General features: G+C 42.2%; 1 protein-coding gene and 1 non-coding gene across 2 annotated transcripts in view; one reads left to right on the forward strand and one right to left on the reverse strand.

Moving 5' to 3' along the window:
• Positions 1-1,171: 1,171 nt before the first annotated feature.
• Positions 1,172-1,255, reverse strand: Trnas-gga (transfer RNA serine (anticodon GGA)). The gene is given in 2 exon segments: positions 1,172-1,206; positions 1,216-1,255. It is a non-coding gene; the product is annotated as a tRNA-Ser (tRNA).
• Positions 1,256-16,239: 14,984 nt separating this feature from the next.
• LOC126467286 (atrial natriuretic peptide-converting enzyme) overlaps positions 16,240-17,248 on the forward strand; it is a 264,050-nt gene continuing 263,041 nt past the window's right edge. Inside the window, exon 1 of the mRNA XM_050096450.1 lies at positions 16,240-16,553. Coding sequence (XP_049952407.1) covers positions 16,500-16,553 — 54 coding nt within the window. The 5' untranslated portion in view covers positions 16,240-16,499. The remainder of the gene's footprint in view (positions 16,554-17,248) is intronic.

Genomic DNA, 17,248 nt, shown 5'->3' on the forward strand with positions numbered 1-17,248 from the left:
TTCACAAAAAGACTGAAAGCATCAGAAAAATAGACACGAGGAAAAACATCCTAAGCCTGAAAAAGAAACGCCCTGTCAATACCGAAAATATAATGAAAGAGGAAAATTTTAAAAGGAAAAGCTGCAAAGACATATAACGTAACAATTCTTAATAATATGTACTGTTTGTATGTATATACAAAATTGAATAAAGTTTTATGAATGTTACAAAAAATTCGTTTCCCGTCCGGGTCGGAGCTTCTCCCTCTCGGGGACTGGGTGTTGTGTTGTCCTCATCATCATTTTATCATCATCGACACACCAGTCGCCCAGTGTGGCGCCAGCTGAAAAGAATTACAAATCGGCGGCCGATCATTTCATCTTTTCACTGGCTTTTGTTGGTAATTAACAGTGGGTGCTTGCGGTTTGGCGTCTACGTAGTAAGCCCTTTCCCGCTGTAGCATGGTAAACGTCTTTCTCATACCCTCGTCCCTTAGATATGCTCCACTTCACCTTCATCTTCGGATAGCCATTGATCACTGAAATGAACAACATGCGCTGCTCTTGGTGTGAACGAACGGCGTAAGTAACATACCCGCTAAAAATCTGTCCTATTGACGTTCTTTAACAACGTCGTATCTCTAAGCTTAAGGTGTCTCTACAATTTGATAAAATGAACCACATAACATTTGTAACGAAAATACGTTAGTTTAATCATGAAGAGGTGACTATAAGATTAAAATTATAAATGAGCTTCACAGTTTTTTGTACTCAGTCTTAAGGTTTGTGTAGATGGGGGTGGGGAGTCAAGTACGTCGTACGAGTGTTACTTTCCTGTTCCATCCAGGAATGGAGAAAGTGGGAATCTGAATATTTCGTCATTACTGTTGTTACGTAATATATTTGATGGAACCACTAGAAATTTTCCACAGTGTATGTGAAATACTAGTCTTCTAAATTTGTATGACATTATTTCGCGTTTGTTCTGAAAGGTATCCTAATGCGTGCGTACTATCTCATCTGTATCAACCTAAGCTGCAAATTTTTCAGTCACGTCGTGTCTCTATGTTGAGATCAATGTGATGATCAAAAATGGCTCTGAGCACTATGGGACTCAACTGCTGTGGTCATAAGTCCCCTAGAACTTAGAACTACTTAAACCTAACTAACCTAAGGACATCACACACATCCATGCCGGAGGCAGGATTCGAACCTGCGACCGTAGCGGTCGTGCGGTTCCAGACTGTAGCGCCTTTAACCGCTCGGCCACTCCGGCCGGCTCAATGTGATGATCACAAGTAATACATGAGAATGGGATGGTTTGGATGATTAGAGTTCGGTGTATGTGGACAGTTGGTTCTTTAGATCGTGGTGACAGCACAGATGAACAGTGCAAAAACAAGATTTCGAATAGGTACGGAATTACTGGAAACTACAGCGTGTCAAAGGAGACCGCATATAAGACTGCTCTCGAATGACACGAGCGATCTGCACAGTGTTTCTAAGGTAATCAGAAATAAGATTTGACTCTTCGCCAATGTGGCTCAGTGGGATTTGGATGGGGCAGATGGTCTCACTCAAGAAGTCTGTGGCGTTGATACTTAAAATAGCACGAAAAACTGAACGCTTAACATTAGAATTGAGAACTGTAGTGGAAAAATAAAATTACATAAGGTTCTCAGTGCAAGAAAGCTTTATTCAATAAAAGTTCTAATCTTACCAGATTTTGATGAGGCAGTTAGCAACAGTACTTGAAAGTGTACGTCTGGAGTAGAGCAAATAAAAGGTAAACCACTGGAAACCAAGAAAAAAATGAAGTGGAAATATTGGGAGCATAGTGTTATTGAAGAATGTTAAAAATGAACTTAACAAATGAAATCAATAGAACCGAGGAAACAATATGAAAGAAAGGTCAGATACATCTGGTACGGTATCCAGAAAGAGTTAAGTTGACACTGGGAGCAGCATTAGAAGGAATAAACAGTAGGGAAGTCCCAAGCCTAGAATATGCCAAACACAGTGTTTAGGGTATAGTGGTTATACAGGGCGTCTCAGATATGCTACTACAAACTTCGAGGTGTTGTAGACGATCTCTTGAGGGGCAATCAAGTATAGGAACCCGTGTCTGGAAATGTCATGCAACGACGCCACGGAGCGTCGAAGTTACAGGCGCCGGCGCCTTTGACTAGGCCACCCCTTCGCCTGCCAAAGTGACTTTGTATGCTGACGGACCGTAAGCGCCGGCCGTTGTGGCCGAGCGGTTCTAGGCGCTTCAGTCCGGAACCGCGTGACCGCTACAGTCGCAGGTTCGAATCCTGCCTCGGGCATGGATGTGTGTGCTGTCCTTAGGTTAGTTAGGTTTAAATAGTTCTAAGTCTAGGGGACTGATGACCTGAGATGTTAAGTCCCATAGTGCTCAGAGCCATTTGAACCGTAAGTGGAACGTCTTGCAATGTTGTTTGTTATTCAGTGATCACGACTAACTGCCACGGTCGCCAGGGGAGAAGATGGAGCTACTTGCTGAGAAGAAAGGCCTTGTCTTCTATGAATGCGATGCTCTGTTGCCTCGGTGGATGACGGTTTTCGGACATGGGTTTCCAGCCGTAGTATTTCTCCTGGAACCCTCTAAATTCACCACTGCTTTTCGTCATGCAGGAGGAAAATGAACTGCAGATGGAAACCCGTGTCTAAAACCATCATCCACCAAGGCAACACAGCATCACAGTTACAGGAGACAGAGCCTGTTTACACAGCAGCTAGCTGGCGACTTTGGCAGTCAGTCAGTCAGTGTACAAAGTCACGTTTGCTAGCGAAGGCTAGCCTAGTGGCAAGCACGAGCGCCTGTAACTTCGATGTCTTGGAGCGGCGTTGAATGACCGATTCCTGCCTTCGATCTGTTCCTCAAGACACCTTCTACAATCCCTCGAAGTCTGTCGCAAAATTTCTGGGAAACCCTGGATGGAGATGGAAATATTAACACAAGTATGGTCTTGCGCAGTTGATCATACATGTCTGTCCTCTCGGGCACTAGTCGCGCGGCACCGTTGAGATCCTAACTTCCAAATTCTCATGACAGTCGTAAGATTCTAAAAGTAACTGCAGCGTCGATAGACCACGAGCGGAATTCCGACACGTCATATAAACATTTCTCCTTACGAGGCATAACATGATGTCATACACAACCAACATTTAAAGGCAATTTCTAAATGAGAAACACAACTCATAATCTTTTCTTATACAGGATGATGCAGCTATTCCTACAACTGTTGTTTTATGTAACCCACAATGTCATTGCTGGCCTTCATAATCCACGCGCGAGAATTTCATATTCTGTCGCTACATCTACATCTACATGGATTCTCTGCAAATCACATTTAAGTGCCTGTAGAGGGTTCATCGAACCACCTTCAAAATTCTCTTATTCCAATCGCGTATAGCGCGCAGAAAGAATGAACACCTATATCTTTCCGTACGAGCCGAGCTCTGATTTCCCTTATTTTATCGTGGTGATCGTTCCTTCCTATGTAGGTCAGTGTCAACAAAATATTTTGGCATTCGGAGGAGAAAGTTGGTGACTGGAATTTCGTGAGAAGATTCCGTCGCAACGAAAAACGCCTTTCTTTTAATGATGTCCAGCCCAAATCCTGTGTCATTTCTGTGACACTCTCTTCCATATTTCGAGATAATACAAAACGTGCTGCCTTTCTTTGAACTTTTTCGATGTACTTCGTCAGTGCTATCTGGTAAGGGTCCCACACCGCGCAGCAGTATTCTTAAAGAGGACGGACAAGCGTAGTGTAGGGAGTTTCCGTAGTAGATCTTTTACATTTTCCAAGTGTCCTGCGAATAAAGCGCAGTCTTTGGTTAACCTTCCCCACAACATTTTCTATGTGTTCCTTCCCATTTACGTTGTTCGTAATTGTAATACCTAGGTATTTAGCTGAATTTACGGCATATAGATTAGATTGATTTATTGTGTAACCGAAGTTTAACGAGTTCCTTTCAGCACTCATGTGGATGACCTCACACTTTTCGTTATTTAGGGTCAACTGCCACTTTTCGCACCATTCAGCTATCTTTTCTAAATCGTTTTGCAGTTTGTTTTGATCTTCTGATGACTTTATTAGTCGATAAACGACAGCGTCATCTGCAAATAACCGAACACGGCTACTCAGATTGTCTCCCAAATCGTTTATATAGATAAAGAACAGCAAAGGACCTATAACACTACTTTGGGGAACGCCAAAAATCACTTTTACTCGATAACTTTCCGTCAATTACTACGAAATGTGACCTCTCTGACAGAAAATCACAAATCCAGTCACATTTACTGAGATGATATCCCATAAGCACGCAATTTCACTACGAGCCGCTTGTGTGGTACAGCGTCAAAAGCCTTCCGGAAATCCAGAAATACAGAATCGATATGAAATCCCTTGTCTACACGCTCAAACTATTAGTCCTACAGAAAAAAAGGAACAGGGCCTTTTTGTAGGAATTAATTGTAATTAAATTTTGTACCAGGATTCGTTTTCGCTATAGGACGCAGTTTTCACCTTATTAAAGAAAAACATACAAAAGTCAGCTTCAAACGCACTCAGCCCCCACCGGCCGGGATTTCTAATACGTTGTTCCTCGCACTCCTCCCCCTACCACGTACAAATATTTGCGACTGCACAAATTATTTCCCACATTCTGCCTTTCCTCGTCTTCATTGACTGGTCTTATTGCACCACTGGCTTAGTAGAGTGCTTACAAAATGTAAAAATAGCCGTTAGTGTAACTTTTACCTAACAATTTTGTGAATTTTAACTGCAGAGAATAAACAGTTACATCGTTGAATTCGTCACGCCTTCTGACTACGAAATTACTGTTTATGTAAGAGTTAAGTTGGATCGATTTGTCAACGTAATTAGTTTTAGTGTAAAGTTTACCAAAGTCGTTTTTTGCTGAATACCATTACGGGTACGATTAAATTAATAATGTTAAGGAAGTAGCCCGACTAGACTCGTCACTTAGTAGCCCAATCAATACAGTCTAAAAAAAGTAGCAGCAGATCGTGTAGTAGTAACTTTTATACAGTGGTAGGAGGAAGTCCCATAAAAAACACACTAGAAATCCTGACTGGTAAGGGATGAGTGTGGGGCGGATTAAATGAATAATGTTAAGGAAGTAGCCCGACTAGACTCGTCACTTAGTAGCCAAATCAATACAGTCTAAAAAAAGTAGCAGCAGTTCGTGTAGTAGTAACTTTTATACAGTGGTAGGAGGAAGTCCCATAAAAATCACACTAGAAATCCTGACTAGTAAGGGATGAGTGTGGGGCGGAGATGGTTTTGAAGGTCAGTTTTGTACCTCTTTCTTGAATAACTCTGAGAACGTGGCCTACAGCGAAAACATATCCCCGTGTAAAATTTAATTACATTAAATGTCTTGCATAAAGCTCCTTTTCATTTTTCCTGTGGGACTAACAGTTCGCGTGTAGCAAGCGAAAGAATATGAAAATCTCGCACGTGGTTTATGAAAGCCAGTTAAAACATTGCGGGCTGCATAAAACGACGGCGTTAGGACCAGGTATATCGCCCTGTAAACGGAATGTGGATGACGTTGGTACTACCCGCTTTTTGCATATCGAATAATGTAGTACACTTCACGAAAATTTGACGTGTGTTGTACACCGTCTTCATGGCGCGTCTTTGGTGCATTGCCTACTGTCACTGACACACTTGCAGGGATCCCTGATTAGGTTCGCAGTGATTACCTCAAGTTTTTCTTTCGTCGGAAGCTCTGGGAAGGGTTCCTTCCCGCTTTGTGACGCCAGACGGTAAATTGCTCGTGTAACTAAACAGCGACCAAACTTCAACGTACCTTGAGCAGCTACTTTCACAATGGATACCACTGAAGTGGCATCACACTTAAATGCTTGCGTTAGGCTGCACGAAATTTTCCTCCTCTTCCTTTCATTTTGGCCATTTGTAAAGCCCGTTAATGTGAATCAGCTTCGCTTCTTCTGGTCCGTACCCTTGTCCAGTATTCTATCATTCTCATACTTTGCTACCTTCTTCGCTCACCTATCCATGATTGTTATGTCCTGGGTCTAATTCTGTTCTGCAAATCTATGACAGCCTGAATTTTTAATTTGGAATTCACCCTGACGCAAGTTTCTGTTTCCTGCATCATCATTTCTTCCAAATCCCTCTGTACCTCTTGGATCCATTGTAGTTTAGTTCTCTTGTTCACGAAAGCTACGTTTTCCGATGTGTCAGCCTGCCCTGGCTCATTTTAGGGACGTGCCTGTAGAACATAGTCCATCATTTCCTGACGCCTTTCATTACATTACAGGAATCATTTCGATGCACTCCTTCATTCGAGTAACTCCCTTAATAAGCTATAGTTGAAACTTCACAAGATACCAGTTTAATGAAATGTATCAACCACTTCATTAATGATTTGCTATCGACGACGAAATCATCAGAGACAGATGACAACCTCGACTTGTGGAAGGGTAAGGAAGAAATCCGCCACGTACAGTTAAAAGGAACCATTCGGTATTAGCCTTAAGCGATTCAGGGAAATCATGCAGCTTCTAAATTGGATGGACAAAGAGGGATTTGATCTGCTCTGGTCTCGAATTCGTGTGTTGAGCAGTGAACGACATCGGTCGTTCCAGAATACATATATGTGCCTAGATTGAAAATATTCCACTTTTGGAAGACCTGTACGGTCATGTAATACTGTAGCACTTAATCATTATTCACGTCCTATATCATCAGTAGCATTATCCCGTTTTCCGTGTAGGGTAGATGCTAATAATGTGATCTGAAATCTCTAAGCTATATTTACCTTTTGGACGTCTCCGAAGTACAGCTTTCGTTGTACAGAAACGTGGAGCTGCTTTCTTGTGGACAAGAGTGCCTCGTTCTGTGTTAGCGCCTGGTCGGAAACACAGCGTCCCACTTGCGGCAGATTCGTGTTTCTGAGTCACGCGGCAACATTATTACAACTGGGCAGCGCTGCTGGGAAACGGGGATTGCATTGTCGCGTCCTCGTTCTAGAAATATTTTCAAGCACCGCTGCTTAGACTTATTCGATTGTTAATTCTCTATCGTTATGTGAAATTCCGTACTAGATAGAAAATGATCGATTATTATTATATTGTCACTAACATAATCTTTTACTTTTTCTTACTAATATTTACTTTCTGTATTAGACCTTTTATCACCTGTTAAGGTCCCCTTGGTTTCCTTTAACATCTCTTTCTCCTTTTAGCTTGAAATTTTTTATCTTTATTGGCGATCTTTCTGCTTTAATTCTCTGCAGATGTTCATGCCATCTTATTCCTTCTAACTTTGACTGTAAATTGTCACCACAAGTTCGTTCCTGATATCCTCATTTCAGTTTCTACATACAGTTTTATACCATCCAGGTGCCCTGAGAATGTTTGTTACCGCACTGTAAATATACCTTCTTTGTTTGGAATTAGAAACTGTTATTCACTCCTGCTTCTATATAACATTGTGCGAAGAGCAGCTAGCAAAATTAATTTTTATAATTTTAATGCTGGGCACCAAATGAAATCACCTGATTTATTGCCTTGTAGCAACACATAAACAAATTTAGTTTCTCACTATAAGAGATCAGAAACATTGTTATTCAGTTTTAAATATCTTCCTGAGATCTGATCTCCACTATAATGGACATAGATTTTTCTGTCCTGCTGTCAAAGATTCTGCGTGTCCCTCGCAAAAACTGTAGTCCATTTGAATGGGCAGTATGGTGCAGCCATCTGGCGAGAGAAACGGTCACTATGATCACTTGGCGCTAGGTAATAGCTTTGTTTACGACATATTACCTCTGCAGGTGAGCACTTCTTAGCCATTGTTTTTCGAAACTAATTTCACGGTAATGCGAACCTGTTGTGGACAATATGTATAAGCTTTGTTTATATAGCTTTGCTGTGCAATAAATATTGATAGTACTGAATGTTTCTTTAATTAGGTTAAAAATAGTAATGTCCTCTATAATAGACACTGCGACATTCCACCACATTTTCGAGCATTGGTTCCTACGCATCAGTGATGATTATCTTCGCTAATTAACTTACATTTCTTGTTGTGGTTGTTGCTAATTGGTGTGATCTGAAACACTGTTATTACTTTTATAAGCAAAGTAAGCACTATGTTAATGTAGTTGTTTAATGGAACAATAATGAGGTCATGAATGACCAGACAGTCCGTCGAACAGCAGAGAAGATTCTTGTATATCAAGGACATGGGTCTTTTGACCAGAAAATAAGAAAAGACTGATTTCCATTATAAAATAGTATGACCAAAAGCCAACCATAACTGCAGACCAAGACTGGGAAGCAGCCTGTGGACCAATGTAAAAGATCGTCGTAGGAAGATGGGAAATACATTCAGGTTCCCTGTCCAGCAGTAATCTGTGGCTGCAATAAAAATGTCGGTGGCATAGACCTGAATGATAGGATCATCAGTTTTTACAAGATGTGCATCCGAACCAAAATGTGGATAGTAAAAACCATTTTTCACTTCATGGATCTAGAACTGACGAGCCAGAGTAGAGTGTCCTGCAGTATCTTGATTTCAAACTAAGGAGTGCAAGGCATCTGGTAAATGGCCAAGAGGAACAGTATTCTGAAGAAGAAGATGAGTACTTGACTCCTAAAGGATGAAAACTATTGCCTTCACAATCATGCTCCCCACAGTGACCAACTTGCCAGAAATGACCGAGCTGAAAAATAGCATGAGGTGTGAGGACATTGGCTGCATCAAGAAAACCAAATTACAGTGCTTCCCTATGTCTAACCCAGAATGACTGTTTCTTTGAGTATCATCAGTGTATGACACAAGTGATATCCGGCTAATAAGAGCGCATAGTACACTACTGGCCATTAAAATTGCTACACCAAGAAGAAATGCGGATGATAAACGGGTATTCATTGGACAAATATATTATACTGGAACTGACATGCGATTACATTTCCACGCAATTTAGGTGCATAGGTCCTGAGATATCAGTACCCAGAACAACCACCTCTGGCCGTAATAACGGCCTTGATACGCCTGGGCATTGAGTCAAACACAGCTTGGATGGCGTGTAGAGGTACAGCTGCCCATGCAGCTTCAACACGATACCACAGTTCATCAAGAGTAGTGACTGGCGTATTGTGACGAGCCAGTTGCTCGGCCACCATTGACCAGACGTTTTCAATTGGTGAGAGATCTGGAGAGTGTGCTGGCCATGGCAGCAGTCGAACATTTTCTGTATCTAGAAAGGCCCGTACAGGACCTGCAACATGCGGTAGTGCATTATCCTGCTGAAATGTAGGGTTTTGCAGAGATCGAATGAAGGGTAGAGCCACGGGTCGTAACACACCTGAAATGTAACGTCCACTGTTAAAAGTGCCGTCAATGCGAACAAGAGGTGACCGCGACGTGTAACCAATGGCACCCCATACCATCACGCCAGGTGGTACGCCAGTATGGCGATGACGAATACACGCTTCCAATGTGCGTTCACCGCGATGTCGCCAAACACCGATGCGACCATCATGATGCTGTAAACAGAACCTGGATTCATCCGAAAAAATGATGTTTTGCCATTCGTGTACCCAGGTTCGTCGTTGAGTACACCATCGCAGGCGCTCCTGTCTGTGATGCAGCGTCTAAAGTAAACGCAGCCATGGTCTCCGAGCTGACAGTCCATGCTGCTGCAAACGTCGTCTAACCGTTCGTGCAGATGGTTGTTGTCTTGCAAACGTCCCCATCTGTTGACTAAGGGATCGAGACGTGGCAGCACGATCCGTTACATCCATGCGGATAAGATGCCTGTCATCTCGACCGCTAGTGATACGAAGCCGTTGGGATCCAGCACGACGTTCCGTATTACCCTCCTGAACCCACCGATTCCATATTCTGCCAACAATCATTGGATCTCGACCAACGCGAGCAGCAATGTCGCGATACGAATAACCGCAATCGCGATAGGCTACGATCCGACCTTTATCAAAGTCGGAAACGTGATGGTACGCATTTCTCCTCCTTACACGAGGCATCACAACAACGATTCACCAAGCAACGCCGGTCAACTGCTGTTTGTGTATGAGAAATCGGTTGGAAACTTTCCTCGTGTCAGCACGTTGTAGGTGTCGCCACCGGCGCCAACCTTGTGTGAATGCTCTGAAAAGCTAATCATTTGCATATCACAGCATCTTCTTCCTGTCGGTTAAATTTCGCGTCTGTGTCACTTCATCTTCGTGGTGTAGCTATTTTAATGGCCAGTAGTGTACTTTTTATACATTTTTCACTTTCTTTCCAATGCTTACTTTTGTCGCCAAGACCCAGTGTTCATTGCAATGGACACTTCTGAAAATTCATGAACTTCTTAAAATAATTCTAATTTTTATGTGAATTCTATTTTTTTATCTTCTGTTTAACAGGTACATATGCATAAAGCCTGTTTCAAATAAATTCATGACAATTGCTTTCAAGTCTGAGGAGGATATTACAAGTATCTGCAAGGTGCTTTAAGAGGCCCGTATTTGCAACGTAATTACTATCTTTTCTGTAAGCTTTTTATTGTCACATTGTAGTATTCCGATTGCAAAGGCTCTACAAATACTCTGTTAAGACTCAAACCTGTACTATGGCTCCTCACAGTAAAATACTGTGCATCGAAAGAAGCAGTCCCAGTTTTTTTTAAAGATGGATGAATAATTAATCGTCGGGAGGTTCTCTTGATCAACGACGCCGAAATGCTCTTAGGATCAACAAGGCCTGAGAAGGAACTTGAGACTAAGAAAAAGAAAGGAATCGCTTATTTGCATTGTATTGGCTAAATCTCCAGAAATACAGGGAGGTTCCTAAGGAAACATGACATCCTATGTATCTCGTTCCCTTCAAACAAGGACCAAATGTCTTCTTTGCAGTGTTGAAGCCGATCTAGGTCTCCGAAAGCTGGATGGATACTTTATTCCGTGCGAGCGTAACATGTCTTACACGGGGCAGACTATTACATCAGTCGAGTACAAATGCAAGGTAAATTAGCTCACACTACCAAGCAAATCAGATTTCGCCGAGCACTGCCGCGAATATAATAATGAAGTGCAATACGATAAGATGTTCTATATTTATTTATCGGCATTTACCTATCTATACATGTATCTTTCTTCCGTTGCTTTCAGACCGCAACATTTTTTTTTTTTTTACTTTGGAACGAAGTTATCAGATTATGTTTGCTATGCTTCCGTATAATGTCGACACTGTCAAAAGGTTTTCGGGATTGGTTGTCGTAGTTGCTGGCGTATCTTCTGGGTTGACAGGCGTCAATCGATAGTTAAGTTTTACCTCCGTTCAAGGATTATCTCTGCTGGTCACGTGTGAACTAGGCCACGACCATTTTACCCAGTATGTAAGTCGCTCTCCAACGTCCGACTCGTAGTCGGCAAGAATCAGCGTCACCAGGAACACCTCCGCAAACGCGCAGAGTAGCTCAAGACGAAATGTCAGGAACCGAAAAGTTTCTTGGGTCACAAACATACATCACGGAAGACTCAACAGTGACTATAAGGGTAAATTACACAACGAGTACATGTCCAGATTTACATAGCCAAACGAAGAGAGGGAAATGGACAAATGGATTATCAAATGGAACAGCGCGAGATCTAGTTTTGGAAAAAAAATTAAAAAATGTGTTTAATGGCTTTGAAGTACTAACGACAATTATGAGAAATATAATGATTTGAGAGAAAATTACACGAGGGAATTTGTATGAAATTTCATAGCCAAGCGAAGAGTAAGAAACGGACAAATAGGATATCAAATTCGCCGACGCGAGTTCTACTTTCGAAAAAAATGAATAAAATAAAAAAAGTGAATACCTTAAAAGTAGTCAGAGCAATCCAGAAAAGACGTAATTTGTGATTTGAGATTTCACGAACAGCTGCTGCTATGCAAATGAAGCGTCAAAAAGTTCATCTCTTCATGGTGTTGCCAGTTTGGGTGAAAAAAAAGTAGCAATGGTGTGATAATTTGATTTTTAAAATGGTTTTCTTCGGATCATTTCGAGAATAGCAGACGCTAGGAAGACAAATGAAGAGTCAAGAAAACGTATCTTTTCAAAGCCTAGCTGTTTTGTGGATAAAAAGTAACATTGGTATCATATTTAACCGTCAAAATATTACCTTCGAATGAAGTGCTAAATTCAGGATTTGCGAGAACAGAGGAGCTAGGAAAGCAGATGAGGTATCAATAAGGTAATGCTTCCTGGACAAACCTCGAAAATAAAAAAAATGTTCATGTGTTTTGTTAACAATTTGTATAAAGGCAGGAAATGGAACAGAGCAGAAAAACATTTGACGGGCATAGGAATGATGCTCGAAATCATTTACAGAAAATGACGTGCGTCAAATGTTTCTCTAATCTGTTCATTTCTTACTTCTGAACAAATGATTTTACAAAACATTTCACCAAATGTGTTTCATTTTTTCTTTTACTTTTAATTACAAACATACTATTTTATTCAGAGGTAAAGACACAACTGAGGGTATGGTATAGTGGCATGTCGATGTATGATGCGTCTTTCTCGTCACCCCCATCGAGAAAAAGAAGAGAACGTCAGCACTGATGCAGCTACACTGATGCCACAGCCTGAAAGGCAGGGAGAAAGGCGCAAGTATAGTTAGGTAAAGGAAGATAAAGCAATTATATAAAGAACAAAATCTTCGTGCGAACGCCAAGCTTCTGGGACGGCGCCATGAAGGAGTATATCGAAATAATGAACTAAAATGTAACTAACCGAAACAGAGGTTTCAATTTAAACAAGACTTTCGATAGGGCATTCATTTTATTAACACTGACTTTCTCATCGATTAGAGCTGAAAAACGCTTAGAGAGAGCTAGAGAGAGGGAGAGAGAGAGAGAGAGAGAGTAATACTTAGTATACAGGTAGTGAGAAACAAATGAGCATCAAATGACGTAGAGGACACCGGGAGTCAATACACTATGTTATCAAAACTATCCTGACACCCCCAAAAATATACGTTTTTCATATTAGGTGCGTTGTGCCGTCACCTACTGCCAGGTACTCCACATCAGCGACCTCAGTAGTCATTAGACATCGTGAGAGAGCAGAATGGGGCGCTCCGCTGAACTCACGGACTTCGAACGTGGTGAGGTGATTGGGTGTCACTTGTGTCATACGGCTGTACGCGAGATTTCCACACTCCTAAACATCGCTAGGTCCACTTTTTCCGATATGATAGTGAAGTGAAAACGTGAAGGGAAACGTACAGCACAAAAGCGTACAGGCTGACCTCGTCTGTTGACTGACAGAGACCGCCGACAGTTGAAGAGGGTTGTAATGTGTAATAGGCAGATGTCTATCCAGACCCTCACACAGGATTTACAAACAGCATCAGCATCCACTGCAAGTACTATGACAGTTAGACGGGAGGTGAGACAACTTGGATTTCATGGTCGAACGGCTGCTCATAAGCCACACATCAATCCGGTAAATGCCAAACGGCGCCTCCCTTGGTGTAAAGAGCGTAAATATTGGACCATTCAACAGTGGAAAAACGTTGTGTGGAGTGACGAATCACGGCACACAATGTGGCGATCCGATGGCAAAGTATGGGTATGGCGAATGCCCAGTGAACGACATCCGCCAGCGTGAGTAGTGCCAATAGTAAAATTCGGAGGCGGTGTGTTATTCCACACTGCAGTCATATTTCTTCGAAGATGAAATTTCATTCAGCAACTCAGGTTTGCCTGATAGGTATGAATAGAAGTCAGTGCAACTGTATTTACTGAAGTTTAAACAGGTCAGTAAAATACACTTAACGCTCCTCACCGTAAATCTATTCCTCTCATCTGTCCACTGTGACGATAGTATGCTGAAAACTCTTTCAAAATTTGCTTTTTGGGCAGGGAGCGAAAAGAAGTACTGCGCTATATTAAGCGATTCTCTGAACTGTTCATTACACTGGCAAGATCTAAAAAACATACACCATTTTTCATGTGCCATCAACTGATTCCATTGTTCACTGTCTGTTTCCACTTGTTGTTTTAAAAATGACTGTATATGAACTATTTCATCAAATAAGAGGCTGTCATTTACTAGAATGCCCTTTTCATTTAGCCACATTAAGGAATTTTTAACAACTGACCATTCTGGTGGATCTGTGAGCATCATCCATGAGAATACAGAAAACTCAGCTATTCCCTGTAACCATGAGGATAAATAGTCTACTGAAGCATCATAAAACGTTGATACTGCTATGTCAAATTTCTTAACAGACTGGTCATCACAATCATTCATCAGTTTTTTTACACTTAGTGGTACAAAATGTTCATGTTTCCTTGAATTTAGACTTGTCAAAGCTTTATTTAAGACTGCTAATACTTCACATATGGAATTATCCTGTTTCTCAATGCCCAGAATGGATTGTTGGAAAACACTCATTTGTGAATGTACAAAAAGTAAATAACATTCATTTATAGGATCACTGAAAAAACTCTTTAAGATTGCAGGACACTTTGAGTTAGACTGTGACAAAAAGTAAAATTTCAAAGGCTCATACATTTTCAAGATCCTTTCTATGGCTGGCAACAATGAAAGCCACCTTGTTTTGGTAAAGGAAAGTAAATTTTTGTAAGTGACACCAAGAAATTCAGAATTCAGTGAGTTCTGCAACACGAATAGAAAAAAATATGAAAATGGTTGTACAACTTCATGACAATGCAGCCAATGTCAACAGGTAAAACATCACAAGCACTTTCAAGTGTGTTATGAACAGTGTGTGCTGGACAACCTACGCCAACAATGTTAGAGTTTTTTTAATTTTTCTTTCAGATATGTGAAAACATTATTACCCTCTTTCTTCATTAACCCCCCAAAATTACAGTTACTATTGTCCGCACCAAATGCAACACACTTTGAGATGATACTGAAAGACTGTATAACATGAGAAACGTAATTGCAAATTGTTTTGGACTTTTCGTTCTGCCATTCATCAAGATCAAGCAATTTCGTCTGCATTCCACCCTCACTTACAGAAAAATACTGATGTATCACAGGAAACATTTTCTGATCCCCATGGTTGTTGGCATCAGTAGATATTGAAAAGTATTTTGCACTGTTTACAGCAGCTGTTACCTGTTTCTGGGAATGCGGAGCTATAACATTGTTGATAATTGCTTCACACTTTGTTCTTCCACACGAAACATTTTCTGCAATCTTAGAATCAGGAAAACTTTTTTTGTTTATTTGAACACAGCAGTCATTAGAACGATAGCTTTGGTAGTGTTTAACAACATGGAATGACAGGGTTCCTTCTGCTGCAGCTACGTTTTTCTGTTCCTGTGTATTTGAAGTTACAAAATATCTCGTCATTTTTTGCGAGGAACCTGCCGATCGAAGATTCTTCTTGTGTTTCTCTTATTCCATATGATCCTTGAGATCTGCAGCACCACCATGAGACACGAATACAGCACAGTTACATACGTTAAATTTTGCTGAACAGTCATTGCCCGTAGCAGTGAAGCAAGGAAATTTCCTCTGAAGCTCTTCCGAATACTTTGAATTTCGTTTCGGCATCGCCACGACGTGCTAGCACTTCACGAAACTGACACTGATGTGCTGACAACAATGGCAAGCAAAAGCAAGGAAAATAAGAGTACGCAACAATTATAGTGCTTAAGCTGTACGTTATCAGGGGGTACCAACGTACGGAATGTCAATTTCAATTGATAGTTTATAAAATCGACACTCAGAAAATATTTTAACCACTTTGTAAATGTCTGAAAACAATCATTGAAAATCGGGACAAATTGCTTGTTTAAAAAAAAAAAAAAAAAGTCGGGACAAATTTTTGATCCTCAAAAAACGGGACAATCCCGATTAATCGGGACGTATGGTCACACTAGGTTGGAGTCCAGCCAGAGAGTACGCGAAACAACACTGCTCGCAGCGCCTGAGGAAGAGAACTGGTTCGGCCGCCGAAATATTGCGCATAAAAATGAGATAGACAACTCCGCTAAACACCCAAAAGCTCGCCATTAAGGCGTAATTGGTGTCTCCTAAGCGCTCCTTGGCGCATTCCTGTGTTGCAGGGAGCGGAGAAAGTGCGCCTGCAGCAGCCGTCGCCGCCGTGGTGGGGCCGCTCCGCTGCCGCCGCCGCCGCCGCCGCCGCCGCCGCCGCGGACACGCCAGCTGCCGGCAGCAGCAGTCCTCCACAGCCTCTGGACGCGTACGCCGAGCTGCGAGCTCCGACAGCGCCGACGCAGCTCCGCCGTCCACCGCCTGAGCCCGCTGTGCTGTGCCGTGCGTGTACGTGCGTGATAGTGCGGGATCCCTGTCGGCAGCTGGCCTAGCGTGTCATGACGCCGCCCCAGTGAAGTGAACATTTGTGGTGACCCTACTCTCTTTCCCGCGGACTAGCAGTGTCGCAGCCAAAGAACAGTGGGCGCACTAACAGTGCCGCCACCGCCGCCGAAGCCATGACGGTCACCATAGAGCACAAGGGGAAGCGCAAGGGGTCGTGGGACTCCAAGGTAAGCGTCTGCAAATAATGTACCATTAGCCGCCACGGCGGCGTGTCTACTGCATGAGTGGATATGTGAACACGTGCGTTCTCTCTCAGTAAGTGCGGCGCGAGGAGGCGAAGAACTATTTTGATACTACGAAGCAGATTTCAGATGAATCGGACGTTCTCCATTTTATACGTACACTCAATTTTTTCAGATCTTGCATACCGGTACTTACCTTGCCAGGTTTCAAGTGTCTTGGTGGAGCAAATGTCCACACCTTTCCATAGACAACGTTAGACGAGCCAGTTAAAACGATCAGGATGTTAAGGCAGAATTGAAAGTTATTCCCGAATGAGATTTTCACTCTGCAGTGAACTCGGGACCATGTCTCCGCAATATCCTTTCTTTCAGGAGTGCTAGTTCTGCAAGGTTCGCAGGAGAGCTTCTGTAAAGTTTGTAAAGTAGGAGACGAGGTACTGGCAGAAGTAAAGCTGTGAGGACGTGGCGTGAGTCGTGCTTGGGTAGCTCAGTTGGTAGAGCACTTGCCCGCGAAAGGCAAAGGTCCCGAGTTCGAGTCTCGGTCCGGCACACAGTTATAATCCGCCAGAAAGTTTGAAAGTTATTACTTATGGATCATACCGCTGCGTTGATTATTCGTATCAACTGGGCGTCAGTCGATACTGGAATCCAGATACCTTTCTCTCGCGAAAAATGGAAGA

Source organism: Schistocerca serialis, chromosome 1 (genome assembly GCF_023864345.2).
Source record: "Schistocerca serialis cubense isolate TAMUIC-IGC-003099 chromosome 1, iqSchSeri2.2, whole genome shotgun sequence".
Lineage (NCBI taxonomy): Eukaryota > Metazoa > Arthropoda > Insecta > Orthoptera > Acrididae > Schistocerca > Schistocerca serialis.